Genomic DNA, 12,490 nt, shown 5'->3' with positions numbered 1-12,490 from the left:
TGCTAGTATCACCCCTCGCTTGCTTTCCTTAAAAGAATTTATTTCCCTTGAGATACTAGACCTTTTGTTTTTTTAAATAAATGTTATTATTTTGTCTAGTTCTACAAAAAAAAAAACCCTTGGAAGCGTGACTGGCATAACAACAAACCTGTAAATTAAGTAATTAATTTAAGCAATATCATTTTTATCATATTGACAAATATTGGCTAATTATTTAAATCTTTCCTTTAAAGTATGTTTTTTTCCCCTGCATGGCTATTGCTTTCTTTTGACTATTTACAAGGGAGAACCCCATGGGGGAGCAAATAAGAATAGCTAAGCAAATTAAACTGATCACTGGCTACGTCTAACAATGTATAATCTTGTTCTGCACCTACAGTCTACCACACTTCTGCTGAGAAGAGGGAGCTATGTATGTTTCACTGTTAGTCCTTTGGAAGCACAACTAGACAAAGTTCAGATGTATTTCAATGTTTATCTTCACATTATTATGGTCAACTTGTACCCTGTTCTCTTGGCTCTGCAATACTTTATATAAATCCAAATTTTTCTGAATTCTTCATTTGTCCTTTCTTATGGCACAATAATGATCCATTACAATCCTACCCAGTGCAATTTCTTCTTCAATTTCCCCAAAAGCTGCTATAAACATCTTGGAATCTATGTGACATCTGTCTTTTTACCTCCTTGAAGGTTTATGTCCAATAGTGGTGCTGTTGAGTCAAAGAGTATGTAGAACTTACAGACTTGTCATTAGTTCTATGTAGCTTTCTGAACTGATGGACCCATGTACCCAAAGCACATTAGCGTGGCTGCCTTTCCATAGGCCTTCTGCCATTTATCATTTTTGTCTTTTTCACCTTTGCCAATCTGATGGGCATGAAGTGAAACTTCAGAGTTGTTTTAATTGACAATTCTCTTATTGTTGATGACTTGCAGCATTCTTTCATACAGATGCTCATCTGATGTTTTGCATTGTATCTTTTGAAAACTTTGAAAATCTTTTAAAAAATGGCTCTTGGTCTCATATGGAGACATCATCTCTATATATCTTAGATATAGTTATTTACGTGCTGATATTTGATATGAGGATCTTTTTTTTAAAACTTGGCAGCTTCTCTTTTTATTTAACTACATATTTTATTCAAACAAAAGCTTAATTTTATGAAATCAAAATCGTTTCTCTTCTCTTTTATGATCACCTGTAGCTCGTGAGTTCTCCTAATCATTCTTATAAAAGGTACCTTCTTTTATCCTTAGTTGTTTTTGATGTGAGCTTTTGTATTCAACATGCTTATCAGATTGTACAAGAGAGGTAGCAGGGCACAATGAGTAAGAACTGGCCTCAGAGCTACCATGACCTTGGTTCAAGTCCATCCCCAGAGAACTACAACGTGACCCTGGGCTGGTCTCCTAACCTCTCAGTGCTCTACATAATCTCCAAGACTATAAGCTGTAGTGAAGTTTCTGATGCACATTAGTAGAAGTTTCCTCATCTCGGGGTCCTTGTATCAATGTTATCACAGGTTTAGTTTCCATTCTTAGGTTACATGATTGAAAAGGTTGTTCTAGTATGTTTAATATGATTGTACATGTATAGCCTACATCAGAGCTGGGGCTAATATTAAGGAATTAAATTGCCTCCATATGCTCAGGACTTATACAATTACAAAACTCTCTACAGAAACACAAGAATGCTTGGAGAAATATTCACTGTTGATGCTTTGGTGCAACCAATATAATAAAAATTAAATTATGATACTAATCTGATTTACAAACTTATGGTAAATCTATTAGGGAGTTAATAGCACTAGACAAAAAAAATCATGTATTTAGTTCTCTTGACTCCTACGTTTGAATTTCACAGTTTCTAAGCCTTTCTGGTCTTTTCATCAGGAAACCTTGGAAGTCCTCTATTTCATTAAGGATCCATTTTCCCCCTGTAGAATTATACTCAGCTTTGCTGGATAAGTTATTCTTGGCTGTAAGCCTATATCCTTTGCTTTCTGGAATATCATGTCCCAAGCTCTCTGCTCCTTTATGGTGGTGGTTGCTAAATTAAGTGTGAACCTGATTCTGGCTACTCAGTATTTGAAATCCTTCTTTCTTGCTACTCTAGTATATGGGGTGGATCTTATATGAAAGACATTTGGAAAGATATGGATGAGAAGGCTGAGAGGAATATATTCACACTAGTTTAAGTACATCAAAGTGTAAAATGTTATTTGGATATTCATTAATTGTTAAAAATTATAGCAAATGAAGGAAGATGGATAGTCTTACCCCTGAATTTTTGCTATACTTACTCTAGCTATGTGACCCGTGTCTATTTTCTTTCAAGTTTCCATCAATACCTTTTGGGGTGGGGGGCAGTGGGAGAGGGAGGGCAGTGATTATCAGACAGTCTCAATGTATTCATGTGCTTAAAAATGCTGAAACCAAAAAGTGTTGTAAATAAAACGGCATGGAAGTGAACTGAAGATGGTAAAAGATTAAGTAGTACAGACAAGCTCCCCAATACAACCCCTCCTGTCCCTGTTCATTCTGCATCAATTCATACAAGTATTTTCAGCTTTCTCTAAAATGATGCCTTATTTATTACAGTGCAATATTCTACTATATTAACATACTATAATTTGTTCAATCATTCCCCAACTGATGGATGACTACTTTTGTTCAAGTTCTTTGCTACATGGGGTGAATTCTTCCTCAAGCAAGTGATTAAGTGAGAAGAGATAATTTCAACTACTGAAATTGAAAAGCTTTTGCACTATCAAAATTAGTGTAATTAAGATAAGGGGAAGAGTTTGACTGGGGAAAAAATCGTTGTACTAAATATTTCAGATAGGGATTTGATGCCAAAAGCCACTGCCCAATATATGAGTGTCAAAAGAAATAAACAAACAATTCCCAAAGGATGAATTATAAACTATTAACTACCATATTAAAAATTACAAATAACTAGTAAGAGAAATGAAATCAAAACAACCTCTGAAACTTTATATTACAAACAAATTAGCAAAGATGACAATTTATGCCAACAAGTAATGCTGGAGTCACTGTGGAAAGACAGGTACACTAATGTACTGCTGGTGAGACTATGAATTGGTCTGACCATTCTAGGAAACAACTACCAAGCCCACTCACTCTGACATGGAGTTTTTTAATGCTAAGAATAAAGATGATACCTCCTTTCTTTGTGGATGTGTGAGACCTACACATGTGAAACACTGACTTTCCTGAGGATGCTGGTTGGTTTTGTTGAACTGTCTCTTTTTCTCTCCTCCCTGTCCACCCCGCCCCCCCGCCCCAATTCCATGTTATTGTTATAAAGGATACCTCTCTGGGAGAGGGAAAGGATAACCTGGGAAATGTGATTTAAAAACAAAAGACATCAATAAAAACTTATTTTATAAAATTTCATCTACGAAAGAGAACTGGATAATCTTTCCATCAAAAGGAAATTATTGTCTGAGTCTATAAAGGACATCTTCCAAACCAATGGAAAATGATACTTTTGGAAGCATGACTCCCTTTTTTATACCTCATAAATATGAATGCTAAGATAATAGAGAACTTTTTTTTTTTTTAGCAGTTTTCTATCAGAAGTTTGGATTATTTTAACGTGTATATGCAAACAACCTTCTAGTTAAAGGCATTTTCCATGTATGATACTTAGTATCATAGAGAATACAAAGGATACAACTCCTGATTACAAAGGAACTTCCCTTTGGTAATCCTGACTACAATTTACTTGTTACTTTCAATGTCACCCAAAGTAGGTTCCTCATCTCCACCTAATGCAACAGGATATAGTAGATAAATTGCTGACCCCGAAGTCAAGGAGTAAGTTCAAATCCTATTTCTGACAGCTCAGCTTGTAAAAAAACATCATGGCCAAGTCACTTAACTTCTCTGAGCCTCAAGCAACACACTAAAAATCCTGCTTGCTTAGGTACAGAGAGGGAAAGATCTATGGTGGTATGCTATGAGATTATGACATAGAGATTTATGTCACCACTTCTCCTAAAATAGCAGAAATAATTTTATAAGGCATGACCATGTGTTCTACACTAATGAAATCAAAGATCACTGACATACTGACATAAAGCAGATTAGGAAAGGGCTCTTAGTACTAAGATGGTGTCTGGATAGTTGAGGTGGGTTATCTAATTCATGATTAGTTTGCTGCACACAAAAAGGACAAGAAATTCAGTGACAAAACATTTATAAAGCCCTATTCCTTAATTTTTTCAAGAAAAAAATTCCATAGTCTTTAATATTTCATGAGTGCACCAAAAGATTCTTTTGGTATAATTCAAGGAATTAGGTACTAGTTTAGAAGATCTGAAGAAGATCTATATTTGAAAATCTGGATATTTTATCAAACTAAAGTAGAGGGGACCGGTGTTAACTCTTCTCTTTTAATGATCTCATTCTCAATAGATGAAGGGAATCTGGAAGCAACCTAGTGTTACACAGTTTTTAAACAATGTTTATTACTGGTTTCTCATGTCAATTCAACAATAATTTCTGCTATTTGACAGAAGGAATTGAAAGAATAATACTTACATCATTTACTAGATTCTGATGCTAAGCATCAAGCTATTTAATCTCTTTCTTCTTGCTATACTGTTCATATAATTGTCGATGTTTCAGTTTAAAATTTCTTGACTTCTAGCTCTTGCTGAGTTATGCAGATAACAGAGAGAAATAATAAAATCTTAATGATATCAACAAAAGACTCAAGCAGAAATGAAAATATTAATATGGAGATTTTTAATTATGACAGACATCTCCCATTTGATTCTCACCATATTCCTTTTCATAGCTTCTCTTTCTGTTCTCCTATGTTAATTTTTGTACAACTATACTTCATTTACTGCTCACAGATTCTCACTACTTGTAACGTATACAACTCAGAAGTGATTAAACCCACCTCCTCTCCGCCCCCCCAAATCTAACTATTTGCTAATAAGAGCCTTGCCAGGTAGGATGTTGAAATTAAGAACTTTCACATTAACCACAGTATTTTCATAAAAATCTCTATAGAGAACAACTTTTAAGTTCCATTAACACTGTAATAACAGCAATGCATGAAATTTAATCTAATTTTTGCTGCAAAATATTTTGAGCTTCTGGTATAAGAATGTTTCTCACAATTGCCTCCCTTTTTATTTGTGTGATGTAAATATGAGTTTACCTAATGGAGAAATTGGCTTAAAGGCACAATCTAAAGATGTGGAAATGTTGATTGCATAGCACACCATCAAACACAATTATAGCTTCCTTAATCATTAACTCCATTTTTAATAGAATCATCTTTCATAGGAAATTTCTTTAACATGGCCCTAGAAGTTAGAGAGTTGATGGTAATAATTACTTTTTAAAAATTGAATATGTAAAATGATGTTAGATTTCCTGCTGTGAACAACATTATCTTCCTGCTACATCTGGTGCAGAATTTGGTGGATGCATCACGAATTTATTTTAAAAAATTATATTACTCTTGGACAGCCTCATTAAAACTACACTTTTTAAACTTGCTCTTTGCATTGACTTTTAATACAAACTTATGATTAAATAATTTTGAACATGCTTCGATATTTTTGAACTATAGATATAACAAAACCTGTAGATCTATTCAGTCATCATCATTACCACCCTGTTTTATGGTTAATCTGCTTGGGTTTGCTGCCATAGTTTTCCCTGACAGTACATATAGGATGGTACTTATAGTAAAGTGTGGTCCCAATAATGCAAAGTGGAAGTTGATTGGGACCAAAAAAAAAAAAAGGGCGGGGGGAGGCGCATGAGACAGTATTCTATGAGTATCTGGAGAAAGGAAAGAACTCTTAACAGCTGGGGTGATCAGGGAATGCTATATAGAGGAAAACGGCACCTAAGTAGATCCCCTTGAAGAAATGAGGAGGTTGTAAGGAAGCCAGGCACAATTAGGAATGCAGAATGTGTGAAGAAGGATAAAGGTGAACCAAGGCTAGAATGGCTGGAGTGAGGCTGGGTAGGGACGTAGGTGCCAGGCTAAGCACCTGGGGCTTTCTCATCCTCCCAGCTAGGATTCTCTCCACAACTCCCTCCAGCTTTCTGGCTCCCTTTTATGTGTGGTATTCCCTCATTATAATTGACGGCAGGAATTGCTTTTCTATTTGCTAGTGTTTGTATCCCAAACAGTTAGCACAGTGCCTAGAACACAGTGAGTATGAGTATTTAACAGCTGGCCTAAGGCCTTTGTTTTTATCCTAGAAGCAAAAGAAGCCACTAAAGGTTTTTGAGAAGTAGGCTAACATTATTAGACCCGTGCCACAGTATTTGGTAGCCAGCCAGACAGAAGATGGACTCAATAAAGGAAAGAAAGACTGGGTGAGGAAGATCAATTAAGAGACTTTGTGAGAGGTGCTCAAAGTCTAAAGTAGGAGGACAGTAGAGTGAGTAAAGAGGACGGATGAGCTAGATGCCGTGGAGAAACAATTCATGGGACTTCGGAACTGACTGGATACAAACAGGTGAGGCAGAAGAAAAAGTCTGGGATGGAATATGATATTCTGGAGGTCAATGGAGCTAGGATTAAAACCAAGAATCGCCTACCCAGAAAAACTGAGTATCATGCTTCAAGGCAAAATATGGACTTTTAATAAAATAGAGGACTTTCAAGCTTTCTCAGTGAAAAGACCAGAGCTGAATAGAAAATCTGACTTTCAAACACAAGAATCAAGAGAAGCATGAAAGGTAATCAAGAAAAGAACAAGAAAAAGAAATCGCAAGGGACTTACTAAAGTTGAACTGTTTTGTTTACATTCCTACATGGAAAGATGATGTGTATGATTCATGAGACCTCAGTATTAGGGTAGCTAAGGGAATATGCATATATATATATATATATATATATATATATATATATATATATATATATATATATATACACACACACACACACACACATATATATATAATATATATATCTTTATGTATATATGTACATGTGAGTGTGTATATATGTGTATATATGTGTGTATATATATATGTATGTGTGTATATATATATATATATACATAGAGAGAGAGAGAGAGAGAGCGCACAGGGAAAGTTGAAGATGAAGAGAAGATATCTAAAAGAAATAAAATAAAATTAAGGGATAAGAGAGGAATATATTGAGAGAGGGAGATAGGGAGAGATAGAATGGGGTAAATTATCTCGCATAAAAGTGACAAGAAAAAAGCAGTTCTGTAGGAAGAGAAGAGAAGGCAGGTGAGGGGAAATGAGTGAATCTTGCTCTCATCAGATTTGACCTGAGGAGGGAATACCATACATACTCATTTGGATATCTTACCCCACAGGAAAAAAGGAGGAAGAAGATAAAAAAAGGGGGGGGGATGATAGAAGGGGGGGCAGATGGGGGTGGAGGTAATCAAAAACAAACACTTTCGAAAGGGGACAGGGCCAAGGGAGAAATTCAATAAAGGGGGATGGGTTAGGAGGGAGCAAATATAGTTAGTCTTTCACAACATGAGTATTGTGGAAGGGTTATACATAATGACACGCATGTGCCCTATGTTGAATTGCTTGACTTCTTAGGGAGGGTGGGTGGGAAGGGAAGAGGGGAGAGAATTTGGAACTCAAAGTTTTAAAAACAGATGTTCAAAAACAACAAAAAAAAGTTTTTGCATGCAACTAGAAAATAAGATACACAGGCAATGGGGTGTAGAAATTTATCTTGCCCTACAAGAAAGGAAAGGAAAAGAGGATGGGAGGGGAGTGGGGTGACAGAAGGGAGGGCTGACTGGGGAACAGGGCAAGCAGAATATATGCCATCTTGGAGTGGGGGGGAGGGTAGAAATGGGGAGAAAATTGTAATTCAAACTCTTGTGAAAATCAATGCTGAAAACTAAATAAATTAAAGAAAAAAAAAAAAGAAAAAGTCTGGGAGAGCATTAAGGTTTTAGCCTGGGCTATTAAGAGGATGGTGGTACCTACAGCAGAAGTAAGCAAGTTAGGGAGAAGAATGGATTTCAGTGGAGAGAGGACAGAGTTAGGTTTTAGGCATGCTGATTGTGAGATTGCCTACCAGATATTTCAAAATAGAAGTCTCACAGGCATCTCAGAAACATGTCCCAAAATTAAGCTATATTGGAAGGAGATGAGGAGTAGGTGGGTGGTAAGAAAGTCAAAGTAGTGAATACAGATGACACTTTTAATTTAAAAGGAGAAAAGATATAATAACTTGTGGTAAAGCAGATTCAGTTCAAGTAAAGATTTTTTTTTTTTTAAAGATAGGAAGAGACCTCAGCAGTTCCATCCAATTCAATGAACATTTGTTAAACACCTACTATGTGCCAGGCACTGTGCTAAGCACTAGGTTTACAAAAAGAGGCAAAAGACAATCCTTACTCTCAAGGAATTTACAATCCAACTGGGGGGAGGAGTGACAATATGCAGATAAATATATACAAACCAGCTATATGAAGGATAAATAGGCAATAATTAACAGAGAGAGGCACTGGGGAAGACTCCCTGTAAGAGACAGGATTTTACAACTTAAAGGAAGCCACCAGGGAGGTCAGTAGTCAGAGTGGAAAGAGAGGGCATTTCCAGGCATTGGAAATAGATAGCCAGAGAGAATGCCCAGAACCGACAGAGATGAAGTCTATGGATCCCATCTCAGAATAAAGTTCTCAAATGCATAAAATAAAATACACTGGATTACAATGAAAACTTGTATTTGAAAGAGCACTCCAAAAAGTTTTTTTTTTAAGTAAATATATGGATTCTAGTTTAAGAATTCCTGGGTTAGAAGTTGAAGAAGGCAGATTTTGGTTCTACCTAAACAAATACTTCCTAATAACAGGACATACAAAAAGGATAATAGACAACTTCAAGAAATAGTAGAGATCTTAAAAAAAAGATGAATGACCATTTTGGGGATTCTTACTCAAATGAAGACTGAACTAGAGTAAATGAGGTTGCTTTCAGTTCAGATTCTGTGATTCTTGTTCATGTTTTTCCATAAACCCTTGACAAAAGATCTGCTCGCCAACAACTGCACGCCAGGCTTAGGCATTAGCTCTTCAGGGCTGCTTACTATGTGTTCCCTGAACTGAACTGTTATTTCCATCTGTAAAAAATGTCCTTGGCCCCTTAAAGATTTAGAGCTTCTTTTTTCTCTCAAGGCTCCCCCAAATCTATCTTTCCAAGGCCTGCCAATTAAAAATGACTTTTCAATCCTCAAATTTCCCATTGCACATGGTTTCAACCCTCACATTACCACAATCTACCTTGTGTTACAGTCATTTGAGTATATATTTTTTCTTTCATCACCTTTAGATTCTAAGGTCCCTGAGGGATGTGTCTATGCCTTACTTTATCTTTGGATCACTGCCACTTTGCCTAGTATCATACACATTTTTACTTCCAATGACCTGTGATTTCTTTCTTTAAATTCAATTTTTTATTTTCAATTCTAACTTCATGCTCTCCCAACTCCCCCATTCAATGAGAAGGCAAGAAAAACAAAACCTGTTATAAATATGTATAGTTAAATGAAACCAATCCCCACATGAGCTATGTCCAAAAAGACAGAAAGGAAGAAAAGAAAAGATGCTTCAATCTGTATTCTGAGTCCATTAGCCATCTCTGTGGAGGTGGACAGCATCTTTTATCATGAGTCTTTTGGAACTAAGGTTGGTTATTATGTTGATCATAATTCCTAAGTCTTTCAAAGCTGTTTATCCTGACACTAATGTTGTCATTGTACAAAATGTTCTTTTGGTTTTGCTCACTTTACTTTGCATTAGTTCATACAAGTCCTCCCAAATTTTCCTAAAATCTCCTTCATCATTTCTTACAGCATGATAGTATTCCATCACCTTCAAATACCATAATTTGTTAAGCCATTCCCCTATTCCAAACTTTCCAAATTACACTAGTAATGTTTTATGTAGAAATTGGCTATGGACTGAGTTGTAAAAGGGGGTATATCAAATAAAAGGTTTTGATGATATCACCTTTACTGTAATTAGGTCAATAGTATCAGGTCATCAGAGGTAACACTGAAGATGACAACACAATACATTTTAAAGAAATGTTGCACTTAATTAAGCACCAAGGAATATATTCATATTATCACTAGATAGCATGATCTTTTCATGAATTATCATATTCATTCAAATATAGATCATAGCCATACTTAAAATGAGTTATTTTTAAAGAAAAAATAGAGGTATGAGTCGAAGAATAACACTGATTATTAGGCTGCATTTAGGTTTCATACAAGACAGGTCTGGGGAAAATATGCAGTTTATATTAAGACTAATATATTATGGTTTCTACATCTGCTCTGTCTAAAATGTACCAAGAATATAGAGCAGGCAAGATGAAGACATACAAGGTTTACTTACCACAGTCCTCTGTTTGTTGGGCAGGAAGACTCTAACAATAGGTTTTTGTGGTGACTTAGGGTTGCTTCTTGACACATCTGTGGGATTCTGAAAAACTGCAAGAGACGAAGGTGCCACTGAAAGGCTAGAAGAGGAAGAAGATGTAACTGTGTCTGTTGAAGCTGAGCTAGAAACAGAAAAATCAGTTCCATTCCCCATGGACTCTAATAATTGTTGTTCCCGCTGTTGAAGTGCATCTAGCTTGCTGGTGTACTCTTCATAGGCCTACAAAGAAAAATAGAATTGAATATTTAATCTTGAGTTTGCACTGGTTGTTCAAAGGAAGTCTCAAATCTAAGGTTCTGATCATAGTACTTTTGTTGGAATTAGGTCAATAAGATTAGGTCAATAATTAGAATGAAAAATATCAGAGTAATCCTCAGTCTTTAAAGAGTCAGGAAGTAGGTTCGTGATATATTTCTTACTTTAAATCAATAAACCTGAAAAGCCGCATCTTTTATATACACACTAAATTAGTCTTTTAGTTTTTTAACCAAAAAACAGTTCTCTGGAAATATCCCATAAATCTCATAGACATGATCTGCTCTTCCTGTTTAATCCTGAGTCCAACTCATTTCCATTTGTATAGTCTGTCCAGGATTTATATACATATAGTCTCTATAGTTTGTCCATCTATGTCAATTAAGATAATAGGAATTCTTCCTCAACTAAGTTTTTCCAGTTTGAATGGTTAGGTCAACTGAAACAATTATTTTCAAAGACACTAATGATCTATTAATTGCTAAATCTGATAGCTTCCTCTCAGTCCTAATCCTTGACCGGTTTACCACATTTGACACTACTGAACACCCCCGCCTCTTCGACACACTCTTTTTGCTCGATTTTCTTGATGCTGCTGTTTCCTGGTTATCTTCCCATCTGCTCATCCACTCAGCTGCTTTTGTTGGCTCATTCAGCACATTATTCCTTTCTATGTGTGGGGTGTACACAAGAGTCTATGCTAGGTCCTCTTCTCTTTCTATACACTTTCTCTGAATTTTCTTGGGTTCAGCTATCATCAACAGTCTCTCAGATATTTCCATCTAGATATCCTACAGATATTAAATACATCTAAAAAATCCCTCAGCACCTATGCTCTCCACCCCCATCCCTCTTCTGAACTTCCTTTCTTATGCTGTGGACAACACTATCCTTTCTAATCAATTAGGTTTAAAACCTTCGAGTCTTCCTAAACTCATTCTCCACCACCTCCCATACCCAATCAATTGCCACGTTTTGCTGATTCTACTTCCAAATCTCTCTATTTAAATATACACCCTCGTTCTAATCTCTTTTGTGGGCCCACTCCATTACCACTATCCTGGATATTACAATAACCTCCCTACTTTCAATCTCTCCCCTCTCCAATCTATACTCCATGCACCAGGAAAGAGTAGCTGCCAAAACCATATATTCTAAAACACTGTTCTGACCGTGTCACTCCCAACTTACCTGTGTTTACTTGAAGGCAGGGACCGCTTTGCCTTTTTTCCCTTAGTGCCTAGCACAGGCCCCGGAATGTCCTCAGATCGACGTATGACCTTACTGACATGGATGATCTCTCTACAAGTCCCAATCACAACTCATCTAAGCTTGCCCAGTCTGTGTAACACTTGTCCATGACCTCCTTTAATTTCAACAGAGGTGACTAGCCCAGTGTGGTAGGGGCTTTTCTTTCTCTAAGTATCATTAAATTCTATTGGAATATAAAGGCTGTCCACTGGTTATTTCTCATCATCACCACATGACCATTTTACTTTTTTTTGATCATATATTTGGTGACATACTTTACCCCTTTGCTTCTTCATAGTTACCCAGGTTTCCAGCCTCAGAGTAAGACTCAACTCTTCACTCTTCCTTACTTTCTCATACCCAATCGGTTATAAGTCTTGTTTATTCTGTGCCGCAACATCTCTTTCAATCTTTCTGCCCACTTAAACCTTATCATCACTCTCTCTGGAATACTAGTCTTTCAATAGGTCTTCCCATTTCCAGGATCTTCCCTCTGCAATCCATCCTCCACAGAGTTGCCAAAGTGA

General features: G+C 36.3%; 1 protein-coding gene across 1 annotated transcript in view; it reads right to left on the bottom strand.

Moving 5' to 3' along the window:
- BRAF (B-Raf proto-oncogene, serine/threonine kinase) overlaps positions 1-12,490 on the bottom strand; it is a 158,018-nt gene that overhangs the window by 69,663 nt on the left and 75,865 nt on the right. The window contains 1 exon segment of the mRNA XM_036761459.1: positions 10,413-10,676. Coding sequence (XP_036617354.1) covers positions 10,413-10,676 — 264 coding nt within the window.

The sequence above is a fragment of the Trichosurus vulpecula genome, chromosome 5, assembly GCF_011100635.1.
Source record: "Trichosurus vulpecula isolate mTriVul1 chromosome 5, mTriVul1.pri, whole genome shotgun sequence".
NCBI lineage: Eukaryota > Metazoa > Chordata > Mammalia > Diprotodontia > Phalangeridae > Trichosurus > Trichosurus vulpecula.
Note: the sequence above shows the minus strand (reverse complement) of the source record. Positions and strands in the feature narration are given on the sequence as shown.